The 18,377-nt window shown below is 37.8% G+C and overlaps 1 protein-coding gene across 2 annotated transcripts; it reads left to right on the top strand.

Annotated features, from left to right (window-relative positions):
• Positions 1-51: 51 nt before the first annotated feature.
• On the top strand, positions 52-14,141 carry kcnk4b (potassium channel, subfamily K, member 4b). Of its 2 annotated transcripts, none has more exons than XM_030153884.1 (8): positions 52-321; positions 1,917-2,046; positions 2,310-2,586; positions 8,905-9,019; positions 9,130-9,290; positions 9,389-9,575; positions 12,756-12,898; positions 12,991-14,141. In XM_030153884.1, exons 3-8 carry the CDS (start codon positions 2,398-2,400, stop codon positions 13,585-13,587), a joined length of 1,392 nt encoding a protein of 463 aa, XP_030009744.1. In that variant the 5' UTR covers positions 52-321; positions 1,917-2,046; positions 2,310-2,397; the 3' UTR covers positions 13,588-14,141. The 2 variants fall into 2 exon arrangements, with proteins under 2 accessions (XP_030009744.1, XP_030009745.1); XM_030153885.1 differs by having other exon boundaries at positions 2,196-2,586.
• The last annotated feature ends 4,236 nt before the right edge of the window (positions 14,142-18,377 follow it).

Here is an 18,377-nt window from a genome sequence, read left to right as displayed (position 1 = left end):
TCTTTAAACTGATCAAATACACACTAAGATCTTCTGCTGCTGCTACAAATACAGGCTGATGAAATTGTTTTCTGTAGCTGTCATTCCCTGCTTCTCCACCTCCATCTGGGCTGCTCTCTCTTTAATTCACTCTCCCTCACGTCCACGCTACTCTATATAAAGTCAGTTTGATTGAGTGTCTTTTCCTCTCCTGTGCACTCAGCAACAGCCTCTCTCCTTACTCATACCCTCACACCATGCCTGTATGCAGCTGCCGGAGATCATGAAATACTCTGCATGAGGTGTCCGGTACTCTGGATTCTTATGATCTTTCGTTTTGAGGTAAGCATGCAGGGCTGGACTGTCTGGCGCACTGGTCCATACCAAACATCTTATGGACCCGTAGGGACTCTAAGTGGTAATAAAATGGGATCACTACGGCCACGGCTCGGCTGCAGCAGCAGAACAGTAGGCACTTAATGTAAGCTGTATTACACTTCCTTTTGTCTAGTGGTGCATAATCTGTCTGGCTTCATGTGTTAATGTTAGGATATGAGCTGATGACTTAAATACATCTTGTTCTGTCCATGTTCATATGTCTCTTTAAGATTGAAGCAACATAATATATTTCTTACTAAATCATTATTAAACCACTCTGTTTTTAAGTGAGTCATGAACCACATGTGTGTTGCCAGACTCACAGTTTTCATAGCTGCTTTACAAATGCATTAAATGTACATATGTTCAGGGTATTTAAAGTCATTTTGTGTCTGTGTAGATTTTATATTTATCGCTAATTCCTGGCTCTAAAACATCCAATTTAGTAAGTGGATTGTCCCTTTGTTTTTCCCAGCAGCTGTAAAACTGTTTGAGGAGGAAGTATATAATCTGCTGTCACCGTGTGACAGTTTATTGGTCTAAGTTTGGATCAAGACCAAAAGATCTGCTGACTAAAGGGCTGCAGTCACAAAAGTTGTACTTGAGAAGGGAGCTTGTTTTATTTTGGCTTGCAATCACTGATGCAGAGAAAAGTGACAAGCCCACTGGTTGAAATGATAAAGTACTGCCTCAGGGGTGAGGGGTGTGGTTAGCTCTGAAATGTTGTGGAAAAATGAAATTATATACATATTTATATAGAGAGCTGAAAGAAAAGAATGATCAGCATCATGCAAGAACTAGTTCCTACATTCTGATTCTACACTGTGTACTGCAGTATTTTCTATATTTCTTATGGTGTTCCATAGAATATACAGAATTAGTGCAGGTGGAGTTCTGTTTTTCAGTTCTTTACCAACCACTATCTGAACCATCAATAAAGACTGGATTTTCTTTTTGTTTTTTGTTAAACTGAATAGTTCTTGTTTTTTTATATTAGAGAAAAACAAGTTTTGCCCTACAAAATTAATGAAATAATAAATTCTTTCTCTACTGAATCTTGCTGAAATGTCCCTGACAGGGGAGTGTCAGTATCAGCTTTGTAGCTTTAGTTAGTAAATACACTTAGCACTGCAGACATTTAGATCTTGATTGAAATTGATTTGAGTCCACAATGACCAACATAATCACATCAGAGATACCGTTATTAATAGACACCTAATCGTCTCCAACACTGACACCAAAAGCCATTATAAACATATTGCTCTACCTACAATATTTCATCATTTTTATTTGTTTATCCCCTACTGTGGACCCAGAGTTTACCTACGTGTGGGTAGAACAGTCTCTCACTGAAAACTAAAGGTTCCAATGGTGCGTATATCTGTCAGGTGTGTACAGGGAATAAATAAACAGCAACAGTTGGTTTTCTTTCCCTAACATGTACATTACTGTATTTCTCTACAACCTTCACCCTGCCGTCAGTTGTTGATATCCCATTTGTCCTCATACAGAGAACACAGTGTGTGTGATAGACACTAAACAGCTGTTTGTTTTTCCAGTGTCCCCTCCTTCAGAGTGTGAGGTGGACGGACTCCCAAGTGGGTACGGATCCAGGGACTCCATCCTTAAGCCTGGTGCAAAGAAAGACTGGAAAAGACGAAGGCGTGAGCAACTGAGGCGGAGTAACAGGTCAGTGGCTGCATGACAGATGGATCTGTTTAAGTTTCAGTCACATAGATCATTTGTCCAGTCTGGGATTTCATACAGTCTGATCTGTTGGAAGTGTAAAGCGGGTCAGGCTTTTTATTGGGGATGTTGCATTTACTGTGTGTCAGCAGTGTGGTGAGCCCTGAGTCCATTTAATGCCTTGTGTGCAGCTAAAAGGCTGGCTGCCGCAGACGTGAGTACAACTGAGGGTTGTAGTCCGGTTTGTGTTGTTGCTGATGTTTCAGCTGCAGCAGCTGGGATCCTGGCAACAGAAGCACCGAGGCTGGCAGAGAGAAACAGCAGTCTGCCTTTGGACTAGGTGGAGGTGCAGCCATGCGCTGCTCCACCCTACTCGCCATCCTCACTGGGGTGCTGCTCTACTTGGTGCTGGGCGCTGTGGTGTTCCGCGCCCTGGAGACTCCTCGAGAGGAGAACAAGCACATCCAGCTGCAGAACACACGCCGGGACTTCCTGTTGAACTTCAGCTGCATCGATAATGACAACCTGCAGGCCTTTATCGAGGTACAGGAATACTCATTGCAGATGCACTGCCAAAACATTATGTTATTAAAATCATCCTGGATTAAGAAAAGCATTTCTCAGTAGAGTAAGAACATTTGCTTGACTAGATTTAATAAAAGTTAAACCAGTAAAAAATGTAACCAAAATACTTTATTTGCATATCACGAGCATTGACAAGCATTGGTTCTTTGAGATGGATACATTTCCTTAAACTGAGAAGTTGTACCAGTGTTTCCATATGCCTATATTATACGCATTAGATGAAAAATAAGCCTAACGTATTTATTTTTATAAAATGTGATGGCCTCAACATGCATCTCATCCCTTTTGTTACATCCCAGCTTAGAGGCCATGATTAAAAAAAAAAAAAAAAAAAATCCCAGAAACATAACTTTTGTATTTTCCTGGAATTCCTTTTTGCAGTGTATTATAATTTTACAGGATGTTTTTCATGATAACTTGAAAATCAATTTAAAAATGCAAAGCAGTGTTTTCTTAGATGGTGCAAAAACACTGGTCTACAGTAAAATACTTCAAGAGGAAGAAGAAGAATAGATACTTTATCAAATTTGGGTCACAAATAATGAAAAATAAACCAAAAGTGCTGGTTGGTTGTAGTTTACAAGAGAAAACATTTGGTCAAAATGTGAAATTCTTTGATTTAATAAGAAAAGCCACTAGTTCTGCTTTACAACACTGTCTGCACATAAGAGTACATTCATTTTTCAGATTCTCTGTATATTTATTCTATGTATATGTAATAACACTCTATTATATATCTTGAAAACATACATCAACCAGCATTTCTATCATTTTTCCTCATTCATCTTTTCAAAGTATGTAAATTTGAACACATTTTATCTCTGAAGCAAACATTTTTTTAGCAATGTAGTTATTTTATGTTATGTTGTTTAAAACATATCCTGTGATAACAAGATTTTTCTTCTCATTTATTCACATTTACATTTCATTTACACAGATTCAACTCTTCTGAATCTGAATTAATGAGACTGCTTCATTAAAATATATATTTTTGCTTCATTATCTTTTAGTCTTGACCTGTTTTGACTGTAACACTACACCATACAGCTGTACTTTTTAGTGGCCCATTTGATGCAACAATTAAGCTGCAATGACATAAACGCACTATAAAAATTACTCAGACCATCCAAAATATAACGTCAAATACTTTGCTATTGTACAGGGTCGTTATGTTGGGCTTCAAACAGCTTAGAGACTGATCAGGTCCTATGGCTAAAAATATATTTTGGCTTGGTGTCTTAGTGAAAATGGCTTTGTTTCATATTTCATGTTCATAGGTCTTATCATATTCAGAATGCATTTTATGTGTCCTGAGTGTGGTCACTTCAGATGTGAGGAGCCACCAGGGCCGTTTGACCATGGGCCAGATAACAGGTGTGGTCAGAGCGACTATGGAGCTATGGGTCAGCGCCGGTCGGTGAAAGAACATGAAAACTGATCCAAGCGTAGGTTGGAGGGTTATGATCCAGCTTGGCTTCCACGATGGGATCTCAAGATGTTTGTACATGTTCCAAAAAGTTGTAAACTACTGTTTTAGCCTGCAAAGTGATCTATAGAAGTTGTTGACACTTATAGAAAGGTTAAAGGGAGTGAAGGGCACGACGGAAACGGATCAGAAGGACAAACAAAGGCTCGGATTCAGAAAGACTGGCACATTTGACCTTATTTTACCTTCAGTGCTGGTTCTTTAAGTGTTGTTCAGCTGCTGCTACGCTCACAAATTGCTTTACATGGTAGTAATAGTTGCAGATATGTATGCACTTAATTGGAGCTGATATACAAATGCACATTAATGGTCTTTTTTGAGTGAGCAAGACAGCTGCTACAAAGTCGTTCTTCAGATGTTATTAAAGGTTTATGGTCTGTTCAACTGGCTGGGATTGTGGTTCGGGTTTCAAAGTACCAAAGTCAGATGATGTTTCAACATGTCTTTGTGTTTCTACAACAAACTGTCCCCATCCTTCAAACATCACATCACTGTGCTATGTGGCTCTCTTGAGCAGTTGTACATTTTCCACTATCGGCGATTAATGTCTCTGAATAACAGCCATGTGGTGATGATGTGAGGGGACAGCTGCAGCAAACAGATGTGACCACTGTATGTGAGCTGGCTACCGGTCCTCATATTTATGCTGCATTAAACGGATTATTATCAAGACTATTTATTTTGTCAGAGATTCTGTTGAGTTTTACAATTTAACATGAGACCAGACAACAGACAAGGTTCAAGGTTACTTTATTTGTACCCGTGGGTAGATTTGTTTTGCAGTCGGGGTGATTGCTTTGGCATTACAGCAAGACATACATTGAACATGTTAGACAGGTACTTGATCGAGCTTACAGACAGGACAGAAAGTGCTCAGTGTTCCACCATTCATCAATATAGCAGCATGGATAAGTAAAAGAATAAAATAAATAAATAAGATCAAATAAATAAAAACAAGATGCAATCAAACACAATAAAAACCCAAAAGATAAAAACAGTCTGGGATTAAAAAAAAAAACAAAACAGGAGAAGAACATAAAAAAAAAAAAAAAAAAATTGAAGTCACAATAATAATAAATAGAGCAAAGAAATAGAATAAATAACTAAAATAAGTTAATAAAGTGCAATGTCACTATTTCTTATTGAGCTCAGTGACAGTGACAGGAACAAAGCTGTTTTTAGAACGCTGTGTCCTGCACCTGCACAAGATGTTTTTGAGTGTTTTATTAGCACAAATGTACTGTATAGCATATAATATCTAAGTTATTTTTCATGTTTAAGACGAAAGGATGTACAAAACAGACAGAAATCATCAAATATACAAACTAGAAAAGCACTCAGAGAGCACAGACCTCCGCCAACGCAGATCAGCCCCCCCCCACCAGCACCACCAAAATTTTATCATTTGTTCCTTGTGCCAGAATCAACATTTCCTGAAAATTTCATGAAAATTCCTCCATAACTTTTTGAGTTATCTTGCTAACAGACAAACAGACAGACAAACCCCGATGAAAACATAACCTCCGCCGTTTCACTTGGTGGAGATAATAAAATTATACCCCAAACTCCAGATGAACCAAGTTTTTATGTAACTAAAGTTCAATAGTACACTGTTGCCCATAAAGTGGGAATAATTTTGTTTTCAGGCCCCTTCCTCTTTTTATTCCTATTTATACACATCAGCAATCACCAAGAACAATGATTACCTATTGAGACACAGTTACACTTTATTTATCAAGAATAAATCACACTGTCAAAATCATTTTATGAGAAGAGATTTTTAAAAAAATGTATTCCACCTTTATGAGCAGTATATAATATAATATAATATTTAACATATGATCACAAACCAAAACATCTTTTTCAGTGTTTTATTAGTGCAAATGTACCATATAGTAGTTTCTTTTTTATGTTTAAGATGACAGAATGCACAAAAGAGAGAAAAAAACAACAAAAAGCCCCCCAATATATTCTGCAAAATCTATACAGACTTAGTTTTCATGTAAATTCAGTGGTGCAACCAGATCATCTTTTTTCACCATAAATGACAAAATAGTGGCAGTAGTTAAAAAAGGAGGTATAATAATTAATAACGCTAATCATTTTCTTCCGTCTATGTGAACTCATGACAAAATGCTCTTGTTCTTTTTTTTGTTTTTATTTTATATTACAAGAAAAACAAAAAAAGATTAGAACTTGCCATTGGATAGTATTACATGGATTGTCTCAGGTAAATAATGGGTTACTTTTCATAAGCAGTTATTACCCATAAAGTTGGAAAAAATATTGTTATGGTTGTGATAATGACATTTAGTCTTGATTGATAAAGTGTAACTGGGACTCAGCATGTAGTCGTTGCACCTGGTCAAAGGTGATTATTGGTGTGTACAAATACGAATAAAAAGAAGAATGTGACAGCAATATTATTCTAACTTTGTATGTATAGAACAGTGTACATAACTGCTATGAAAAGTACTTGTCTGAAAACCAGTAGCAAGATAACTTTTTGTTTTTCTTGTAACATAACATGAAAATTAAAACAAGTGGTGCCAGGTAAAACAAACCCCGCCCCTCACAAGTCAGTCATAGACATGTTGCCATCATAGACATGATGTCATAGACATGATGTCATCACGTCTATGCGTGTGGTGATGTCACCAAATCAATTGCCTCTATATATTTACCAAGTTTGAAGTAAATTGAAATGAAATTGATGTTTGTATAGACATTTGAAATTTTTCCCCTTATAAGTAAATGGGGAAAAAAAAGATTTTAAAAAAATTCATAAAACATTTGAAAATCGACCTACTTTTCTCAAAATGTAATCAGATCTATTCTGGGTCACTGGCAATCTATAAACCCAATATGGTATGAATTCAACCAATTATTTTGCTGCTAGAGTGTTAACAAACAAAGAAACAAACAAACCGAACCAAAAACAGTATGAAAACAATTAGAATAGTGGTTCATCCAAAATTCATCCAAACAAACAGGAAGTCAAAGGGAAGAGTTTTATGATGTACTGTCTTGTATGATAAAAGAATGAGTACTCTACCACCTCCTATGATACCCCAAGACCAGTGTTTATTGGTTTTATTCCTTGGAAGTGCACTCAAGAAAGTAATCTAAACCTTTAAATTTACTCTCAGGTAGAATATCATCATATTATTAGTGCATCTGTAGAACTGTTTCAGTTGTATGTGTAATGCACTCTGTGTAATGTAGCGTTAGTCTGGTGTGTCTGTCTACACAGAACTGAAGTGCAGCCAATATATACCTCTACAATCTCACTTCCTGTATTATTTCATAATATTACAGCACTTTAATGTGGATGAATTCCCTGGCAGGATTGAAAATTAGATAATTTTGTTGTTATTGCTCTAAATTGTTTCAGGAATGTCTCCTGTAGGGTACAGACTTCACAGAAGTTGGTTTACACAAACTCACAGTTTACCCTTTGTTACTGAATTCTGCAATAAGACAAAGACAGCTGAAAGTAAAAATAAAAGCAGTACTAGAAGCAGCCAAAATGTGGGGATGTGAATTAACTGAAACATGTGAAAACATATAATCAGTTGTTCAAATGTATAACACTGTGTTGTCTGTCTCTGTAATAACACACTTCCAATTTATCAGGAGTAATGAGGTCTGCAAAACTCACGTTCAACCACAACTTCATCATATTCCAGGTTAAATTTAGACTCTGTGGATGTCTTCGAGTACCAACAGATACAAAGTAGACAATTGATTCAGTAAATGAGATTATCTCTGCTGGCAGTGGTTCGATAATGTTGGGACAGAATGGAGCCCTCACTCGTCCTCGTACTCACTTCTTTGTCATAAACTGCTGCTGATTGTGTTCAGAGGAAAGATGACAAAGTGGTGCAATTCCTGGAGGATGGAGTTCAATGCAAAGGGCTATCAAGTAATACAGGAGTGTGTTCTGTTTGTACACTGCAAAAATGTCAGTGTTAATTTAACACCCACTCTGCTGAAATTAACACTCGCAAAGTGTCTATATGTGTCCACACTGTACAGTGTCAAGGTAACACTTCTGAAAATGTTAAAAGATTAACACCCAGTTTATGTTAGTTCAACACTCTTCATCATAAAGTAACATCACACAACACCTTCCAGTGATGTATCCACTCTACACTAGTGTTGGTGTTGAGATACAGTGTTTAAAGTAACACTTTTCACCCATGCTGTGAATCTTCAAAACTTTGCATTTTGTTTTGTTTCTCTCCTTGAAAACTCAAACAAACATAACCTGTCACCCTGTTCTTAGATCCTTGGAAATTCTCAATCCTTCCCTTCTGTCACAGTTCTTTACTTTAAGTTTCTCAGAGCAATCAGGCTCCACAGGTGTGTTTAATCTCTTCCACCAATGTGGCTGAAGGTGTAATCAGCCAGAACTCCTGTTCTTGAAGCGGCCATTTTGAAACATCATGAGTCAGTGTGGCCTTGCTCATTCTGGTGTGGGTGTGGAACCATTACGTGAGGGCGTGGCTTAATCTACCCCAATCAAGGTTAAATTTAACATCAGTGTTAAGAACACTCTGATATGGCAACTTTTATTTGTCAAAGGTAACACAGGCAATGTTATTTTATAGCAATGTGGTGTTAATATAACACCAACACTCTCTATTTAACACTGTAGCTGAAATTTTAACACTCCCATATTTGCTGTGTACTTTCAGGGTGTTAGTAATGTCTCCTTTTGCTGCCAAATCAGAAATCAATTCCTGAGTCTGCTTCATATTCTTAATAGTAGATTCTTCTCATTGCAGGAAGTGTTGGATGCTGTTGGTGCAGGTGTGGATGCCACCAATAATGACACCTTCGTAAGTCAATGGGACCTGGCCAGTGCCTTCTTTTTCTCAGGAACCGTCATCACAACCATCGGTGCGTGCCCAGTCAGTCCACATCACTTAAATCCGTCCTGCATTTGCACTTTTAACAGAAGCATATATTTGATGATTAGATTTTATGTGTGAATGTGTTTCTACCTGTAGGTTTTGGAAACATTTCCCCTAAAACATATGGTGGCCAGTTGTTCTGCATCTTCTATGCCTTGGTGGGAATCCCCCTGTTTGGTATCCTGCTCGCTGGAGTTGGAGACCACCTGGGTACTGGTCTGAGGAAAGCTGTTCTGAAAGTAGAGACCCTCTTTCTGGTCAGTAATTTAAGAGCTGATCTGATTGGCCCATAACTTGGACTTTACAATACATCTATTTTGATTTGTCTCAATTATTATTATTTTGTGTTTGGCAGAAATGGCGAGTTAGTCCGACCATTGTGAGAGTGATCTCAGCCGTCCTGTCCATCCTGCTGGGATGCCTGCTCTTTGTTGCTGTGCCTATCTTTGTTTTTCAAGAGGTGGAGGGGTGGACACTACTGGAGTCAGCCTACTTTGTGGTCATCACCCTGACAACAGTTGGTTTTGGCGACTATGTTGCAGGTACAAAACTGCTAATCAGCCACAGCAGTGTAATATGGATGGACTGAGGAAGAAGGATGGTTTTATTTGCATTTTTCTTTTTTTTTTTTTATTTCAAATACTGTAGTTCATGTTTTATGGTGGTGCAGTTGTGCAGTGGTTAGTCCTATAACTTCACAGTAAGAAGGTCCTGGGTTCAATTCTGGTGTGGGCCTTTATTTGCAGAGTTTTGCATGTTCTTCCATGTCTGCACTGCAAATTTGATATAACAATTTTAACACCCTCAGAGTTAAAATCAACACTCATCTGATGTTTCTATGAGAACCATTACTGAAGTGTTAAAGTCAACACTAGTTAATATAGTTAATATATAACTCTTTAATATTAACCAATAAAAATCCAGTGCTACTTTTGAGGCAGTACCCAAACTAATTTTTCTCAATGTTTAACCTTTTTTAAGGGATTTATTACCATTTATTGCAAAATTATCCTCTTTATTTGGAGTTTTTCCAGTGTAAATCATGTATTTTCCGATATTTAATTCACTGATCATGTAGATGTTCATTAAAGCTCAGAGTAAATTCAAAGGTTATTATATCAAAACAGTGAAAACGGAAGAAAACGTGACTTTTTCAGTAACATCTCTCATTAACTGAACATAAACCCAGTGTGTCCATCCACGGTCATTGATCCAACTCCATGGGTTTTACTGGTGAATTAATGTTGTAGAAGATGACAGTGTTTTCATACTAACTATGGAGCCTCTGAACGTTCAAATGGGTCATATCTAATGACCATGAAAAGACGACAAACTGCATTTTACACCAATTATTTACATTTATTGATAGGATTAGTGGATCAACAGGTATTGAAGATTTTACATCAGTGGATGCTTTGGTCACCAGTGGCTGTTGGGTCTTTATGGGTTAATATTTAACTCTTTGCTGCTCTTCCTGTTGACCACTGGAGCCCCAAAATTACTTTCAGGATAGCGTTAGGCTTTTCTTGCCAATCATAGCACTTTCTTACATCATGAAAGGTGGTGCAACACATCAGTTAATTTAACTCTCTATCAAGAGAGTTAAATTTTTAAAGTTTTTTAACTCTACACGAAGGCAGAGCTAAATTACTGTGGGTATGGGTGACACCCTGTTTATTGAGCATATATAAATGTGATTATTGTCATCAACTCTGCAGAGTGCTTTACCCACAGTGTTGTAACATCACTGATCTAACATATTGTTGCTACAATCTGACATCCTCTATGACACGCCCCCTTCAGACTGTTCAAACAATGAGACTGTGGAATTAGTTCTGCCCACAGACCTGTTTAACACCACAGGGGTAAAAAACAACACTCATCAACCCAACTCTGGAAAATTAACGCTGCTTGTTTTGCTGTGTATGTGGGCTCTCTCCTCCCACTGTCCAAAGACATACACTTTAAAAGGTTGCTTGGTCTAAACTGCCTGTAGGTGTGAATGGTTGTTCATCTGTATATGTCAACCCTGCGGTGAACTGGTCACATGTCCAGGGTGTACCCCGTCTTCACCCATATGTACCCAGGATAGGCTCTCTTCTCATGTGTTAGATCCAATAACATGGATCAAGATGAAAACAGATCCATAGACTACTTATGGATATGATCCAGAATTTTGGACTATGCTCCTGGTTAGGATAAAGATTGGAGTTAATTTTTCACAAGAGGGTTAAAGAAACATTTGAGTGACAGGGGAGGGACTTTATGGAATCAAGCCCACAGAATTAGTTTGGTCTCTTACATGTCCACCTATAAACAACCAAAGCTGCCATTATAAGAAATTAATAAATAAATGATGCAAAAAGTGGTGTCAGGCACAACAAACCCCGCCCCTCGCACGTATTGTATCTTATTTTGGCATGGATCCATCTGATGTCATCATGTCTATGCATGTGCTGATGTCAGCATATCAACTGCCTATACAAATGCGCCAAGTTTGAAGTAAATTGAAACAAAATTGATGTTTTTATAGACATTTGAAATTTCATTCATTGTACACAAATGGGAGAAAAAAAAAAGATGTAAAAAATTCATAAAAAATTGAAACTTTGTCCTGCTTCTCCCAAAATGTAATCAGATCTATTTGGGCTAACTGGCAATCTATAAACCCAATTTGGTAAGAATTCATCCAATAGTTTTGGTGCTGGAGTGTTAACAAACAAACAACAAAACAAACAAACCAAACCAAAAACAACACCCCTTGCCTCCCCATTGAAGGGTGGGATACTAAAATAATAAAGAAAATAAGAAAGACAGAAATTTTGAAATAAAAATTTCAATTATCTAATGAAATATGAAAATTCTTTCCAACAGAAATAAATACATTTCACATTTTATTTTTCTAATTTGGTGCCTTTTTTCAAAATAAACTTAAATGTATGGAATATTTGACACTTTCATTTCTAAATGTCTATCTTTATTATTTTAGTTTTAATCTCATGGCATCATGTATTTCTTTATTGATTCGTGTTTTTGTTTTATTTTTATAATGACAGCCTTACTTGTCCATAACCCATTAATGCAGTGGTTCCAAAACTTTTTCAGTTCTTGGCCCTGTTTTTCCTAAGGACTCAAGATGACCATACATTATGAACATTTTTGACTATTTCACAAGAAAATAACAATGCTGAATTAGTGATTCAATGCTGAACAAGTAACGTTAACTATATCAGCACAGACTGGCACACAGTTAAAATGCTAACAAATTTTATATGTCATTTTAGTTTTGACCTTTGCATTGTTTTATCTCATTCTTAAACTCTTTCAGAAAACAATATTCTTCTATTTTAATAATAAATATGAATTCACAAATCAATTTTTTTTTTTTTAACACCAATAAACACAGCTCTGTGACTCATTTCAGGCCCAACCCTCAGTTTGGGAAAGGTACGTCTAGTGTAGCGGTAGGTCAAACATACAGAGGGAGTTTGTGAAGGTAGATTCAGCCTGCGCTCACTGCTTATAGCTTTTCATCACTGCACATGTGGTACTATATTACACGGATCAATAAAAATTTACTCAAGACAGCTTCAAGAGATGAATTATTGATTTTGTCATAATGCAGTGTATCTTTAATCTGTATTTACTTCACAACAAATGTGTACAGTGTGTGTGAAATGTATTAACTCAGTACTATCCTTGTGTTTTTGTTCAATTTAAAGGGGATTCTGGAAACGCAGGCAGCGACCACTGGTATAAACCTTTAGTCTGGTTCTGGATCCTGCTGGGTCTGGCTTACTTTGCATCGATCCTGACAATGATTGGTAACTGGCTTCGGGTCCTGTCTAAGAAAACCAGAGCTGAGGTACTTCTTCCTCTTCTCCACTGTTCATTTATCATGTCTTTCCTCTACCACTTCCTCTGCATCATCTCTGGTTTTATTGTTCTATGTATTAGATGGAGGAACTGCGGGCCCACGCCACAGACTGGACCCAGAACATCCAAAATATGTCTGTGGATTTCAGGATTCCGGGAAAGATTGATGACCCTTTTAAACGTCGCCGGCGAAAGAGGCGTCACAGGCCTCACAGCCGCGGTCACAGTGCATCAGGTTCAGGGGCCCCAGAGGGAAAAGAAGAGCAGCATGAGAGTCAAACAGAGTCTGGGTCTTACACAAGTTCCTCTTTCTCATCTAATGAATCAGAGTCTGGATCTGAATCAGGCTCTCAGGCCACTCAAACAGAGCGAGTGCCTGAGGAGAAACCTGCCGAACCTGAAACTCTACCTGATCCCCATCTTTGTCAGCCTTTGGACTATTTTGGGGAGAACCTGGCATTTATTGATGAGTCTTCAGATGCTCAGAGTGCGAAGCTACATCTGGATCCTCTGTTGGATCCAACACAGCCTAATGGTGTACGCTCTCGTCAGCCAAAGAGAAGACGCCACAGACGGCCTGTTACACAGAGAAGCCCCAAAGTGAACAGATCCAACCCTGACAAAAAGGAGCCCAATGGGAACCCAAAACCAGTTCCAGACCTGCCACTGAAGCCTTAAGACTGAAGACGATAGCAGGAACTCCACTGCTAGCACAAGTATCCAGAGAGATTCAAAAGAAATGAGATGCATTTGAAATCTTAAAGAGGAGTTCACTGTGTAGCTTTTCATTTGTGTAAATGCATTGCAGACACTTAAAATGAAGCCTTAGCCACTTGTGTTTTGCATTTGATGCTCTTAGCATGCGAGTGTGTATGCCTTAATCAAAGATGATGAAGTGACTTTCATGCTGTTTGCCTAGACAGAATGATTTCTGAGGAGTTACTGCTCTCTGCTGGGTTTCAGTGGAAGTGCATTACCACTCCCTGAGTACAGTAGGGACGTCCAATTCACCAGTGATAAAACTAAGACCCACTTGGTTTCAAATATGCCATAACAGTGTCATGGAGCAGGGGCTCTGATCTCAGACAGTTTGTCCTTTAACCTGCCAAGCATTAAACGGGTACTAAACAGGCTCTTGTACATTTTTGGTATGTAACTAAAGTTTTTATAACCATATAGACAAGAACAAGAAAGGCCAAATGCATAAACACTAATGTAATGCATATATATAATTAAAAATACTTTTTATGAGACTTTTTCATGGGACTGATTCTTAAAGACATGTTAAAGTTATTGATTTTAATAAACTTATAAAGAATCTCTACAAAGACGGTCACATACCGAGGTCCATTGAGATCCCCTGAAAATTCTACCTATTGTATTCTATTGTTCATGTCTTTTATACTTTGTCAAGAAGTTTAAACTCTGCAGAAGCCACACACAAAGTGTTCAAGGTATGAGGGACATTACATTTGTGTGCTGAAAAAATGACAAAGCTTCACCTCTTGGTGGCAGCACAAGCCCCTTCTACAATGAAACAGTGAGAAGCTATTTTCTTTACTTTAGTCTCCAATTACCTAATGATTCCAGATGCAAAAACACCTCTACAGCTAAAAATCAAGACACGTTTTGAAAACCACCTACTTGTCAGCATTCTTGGTGTTTGGTTGATATCTGTAGCATAAATCTGAAGATTTCAATGAAAATTACATTACAGAGAATAGTCCTTGTTCAGATAAGTTTATTCATATTTTTACTTAAGGCCCTATCTGAAAAGAGATATTCCATGATTTGCTGCTCACTAAAGAACATTTCAGTGATGAACTGAAAATACTGTAACTGGAGTATTGGATTAAACTACAGATTTAGAGCATTTGTACTTTACTTCAGGGTTTGCAGTTTACTTCTACTCCACTACATCTCAGAAACAACTATTGTACTTTCTAATCCATTATTTATGTCTGACAACTTTAGATACTTTTCAGAAATAGTTTTACAGCTTTTCCACATTTTTTTTGGAAGCAGTACAAATGTTGCTTTATGGGTTGAGAATGTCCAAGAAATCTTGGATTGTCTGGAAAACATTGGAAAGTTGAAAACAGGCCCCCCCCTTTTTTTGATATGTGGTTCTGACAGGGCAATGAAATGTATGAAACCCCTTTATGATTTATAACAGTGAAATACAAGACATACATGAATTCAGCTGTAATATCGATACAAAAGTAACACTGACAGGGACTGTGTATATTTTTTCTAACACTTATTTTTATTTAAGGCTTGACTTATCTTTAGTGGATTATTCATGTTACTTTAACATTCTTCCACCATTGAAACATTTTAGGTTGTTTGGTAGATGAGGATTTAAATAGTATGAATATAGTATTGTGCAAATGCCCTTCAGGATGCCTATATGGCCCTCACTGTATAGCTGCTCAGCTGATCTGTAAGTGATACTCGACTGGAAACTCTATCTGTTTCAATCTGAAAATGGCACCAAGGACAGTGACCATAGAACAGCGACAAAGAGGAGTCTGTACTTCTTTTGTCTCCTGTATTTCTATGATGACTTTGAAAAAAAGGCTGATATGCCCTAATGTGAAAAGTATCTGACACATAAAAGTTGCAGCTGTTACAAATGCGTTAACCTCCTCTCATTGTAAGTGAACTCACCACCAGCAGATGGCACACACTGACACATGTCATACCTGCAGGACTGAACTTCAGTGATCTGCATTAATACAAGCAATGAACTCTTACATTGAATTATTAACATCTATATTTCTACATCAGCAGCATCTGATGACACAAACTGCAGTCTCTTTTCATTTTCATCTTAAGTCTTAGCACCAAGAAAAAGCAGAAAGATGACTTTAACTGGATGTGTTCATCTCCCTTTGGAAATTTGACACTTTCCTGCAGGATATGTAAAAAGAAAAGGCCGTGCTTGGCATTGGGTGCAGGAAGTTAGCAGGCGGCAAAGATGTGCAGTGGCAGTGAGTGACCTTTTACTGGAGGACACACAGGCTCAGCTGCCATAACGTCATCCGACACACGGCTGCAGTTGCATTTTCCGTCCACTAGGGGGCAAACGACGAGTACTGCTGATGTAGGCAAGCCTCTGACCCAGTGTTAAAGGGAAAATCAACATTGACGTAGAGTTCAAAAAGTCACTTCTGTTACACTGAAGGCCTGCAGCAAAATATGTGTGAAATGAAAAAAAAAAAATTCTACTTTAGAGATCATGGTGTCATCTAGAGATAAACCTGAAAACAGCATCACCAGTAAATGTAATTTTTGCCAGTAAATCTAAAAAAGTGTAAATTAAATATTGTTTTTCTCAGATACAATGTAAAACTGACATTAAATTAAACCAACACAAGTCTAAATTTGCACTTATATGAACACACACACACGCAGACTGCATGATGTAAGGACACAGTTAGTGCTGAATATTACAACCTACTCTTCACTAGTAGCATTTAAAAATAACTGCATAAATAATTTAATAAAATAATGTCAGTTTATATCTATATATCTATAGAGCCTATGTATACATACATATTCCCTTTGTTGTTTATTACATAGGAGGACGGTTCATTTAATAATAACTACATAAATATATTTGTTTATTGGTACAATCTACAGGACACCATGCTATTAATAGTTTTATGTTCCACCTCCATGATGTGAACCCTTCAATATCCATCCGAGAACACAGAACACTCTTCTCTTCTCTTTCATTAAAGCTTATAACCAATCTAAATTATCACTAAAAGTTCATGAACTAATAATGTTTCAGAGTGGCAATGACTAAAACTGTCTCATTCAAAGTGTACAAAATATGTCTTCTTACATTGATCCCTTTGTGTAAATGTGTTCTTCCTCTCATCTTTCACCACCATAGTGCACTATTAATGCTGACCTGATTGTTTATAGTGGAGGTGGAGGCTGTTCTCTATCAGTTGAGTTGTATGACTCATTGATGCAGTGCCCAATGCTTTTTCTGTACCTCCAGCACAATGTGTTTCAGCTGACACCTGTCTAAGGTCACGACCTGCTCTAAGAAGCACCCTGGGGACCCAAGCTGGCATTAACTGCGTGTCTTAACCACACATTTCTCCTCTTCAGCGCTCCGTGGGTTTAATCTAAGGAAACGGATCGTGTACCGATGTCACGATGCAAAAGCTTAAACCTTTTCTAAACATAAACCTGGACCGTTTCTGACAAATAACAGGACTCTGAGTGAATTTTATGAATATAGTATGAACGCTGTCCCCTCTAACAGGATGATAATGCAGACTCTGCACCAGTCTGATGCAGCTCCGCAGAATTGCAGTGTCTGCAGCAGAGACTCGATGACCTTGCTTCAAGGTCGCAGTGACACTGCCGTCAGTTTTTCCTCTCATGCCTCTCACGCACCATGAAAATCCCGAGCCAGATCTCGCTGCTGCATAGTAGTCCACATGTGACCACATCAAGACGCATTTCAACACAAATAGAGAATTCTGTAATGGCTTTGGTGCTTGTTGGATTAATGACATAGGCTGGACTAACGTTTGGTAGTCCATAATAAGAGGCTGAGATGTTTGGGGAAATGTCCACTTACCTATAGCCTTCTGCATTTTCTTTTCAGCTGCACTTGACTTGGTTTGCAGCCTATTCTTCTTATTAGGTCTTTTTTAATCGCCGGACAAGGTTGTCAGCTCTTGAGTGTCAACCTTTTTCTTCTTTGTGCCAGCTGTTACCAGGCATGTTGTAGAGCAGAGGGGCAGCCTATTTTAAGAAGCACAAGGCTACAAAGTGAGAACAAAAAGGTGTATGCATATAAAGTCTATATTTTCACTGAACTGTACGTTAAACATAAAGGATATCATCAGACAATGCAGACATAGCCAGTGTCTGAAGCCCTGTCTTTTTAATCAATGCATCTGGCAAACTGTAAAATTGCAGGCTCCTGTTCTTGAAAGCACTAACCCTGATTATGTCCCTTTCTCATCTCGTTGCAGTGATCGCCTGATCGTCTCTTCTCTGGCCCTGATCCAAATAGTGTAGTGGTAGAGAGAGCCGGGTCAGTGTCACAAGACCGGCGGCATGACTATTTTCCATAGAGGTGTATGCTGCAAGAGGCAGTGTCATCTATTCTGTGGGCAGAAGCTTGTGTAATGAAAGGCTAAAATTAAGATAAGAAAAAAAAACTTCATTTATATTAATTCATACTAAACTTTAAGATAAAAATGACGTCATAAAGCAATAATAAAGCACAGAAATGTTGATAATATTTAAGATTTTAAAGCTTTTACAGTGATTTCAATTTATTTGGTTTTTATTTATTTTTATTTTTTCCAGTGGTTGCTGCATTACCTTCAATTTTCTTGCTGGACAGCAGACATTAATGTATAATTAGCAGAAAACAAACGCCATATCCTTATTAAATCACCAGGCCCACATCAGGATAAGACCAGACTGGG

Source organism: Sphaeramia orbicularis, chromosome 14, assembly GCF_902148855.1.
Source record: "Sphaeramia orbicularis chromosome 14, fSphaOr1.1, whole genome shotgun sequence".
In the NCBI taxonomy this organism is placed as follows: domain Eukaryota; kingdom Metazoa; phylum Chordata; class Actinopteri; order Kurtiformes; family Apogonidae; genus Sphaeramia; species Sphaeramia orbicularis.
The sequence above is the reverse complement of the archived record's forward strand: the minus strand, read 5'-3'. Positions and strand labels throughout refer to the sequence as shown.

What these genes read in the sequence shown, in the direction of transcription:
- kcnk4b (XM_030153884.1), top strand. Translation starts at nt 2,398, where the DNA reads ATGCGCTGCTCCACCCTACTCGCCATCCTCACTGGGGTGCTGCTCTAC. An exon ending in AACCGTCATCACAACCATCG is followed by an intron (nt 9,020 to 9,129) that starts GTGCGTGCCCAG and finishes TTCTACCTGTAG; the next exon opens with GTTTTGGAAACATTTCCCCT. An exon ending in CTAAGAAAACCAGAGCTGAG is followed by an intron (nt 12,899 to 12,990) that starts GTACTTCTTCCT and finishes TCTATGTATTAG; the next exon opens with ATGGAGGAACTGCGGGCCCA.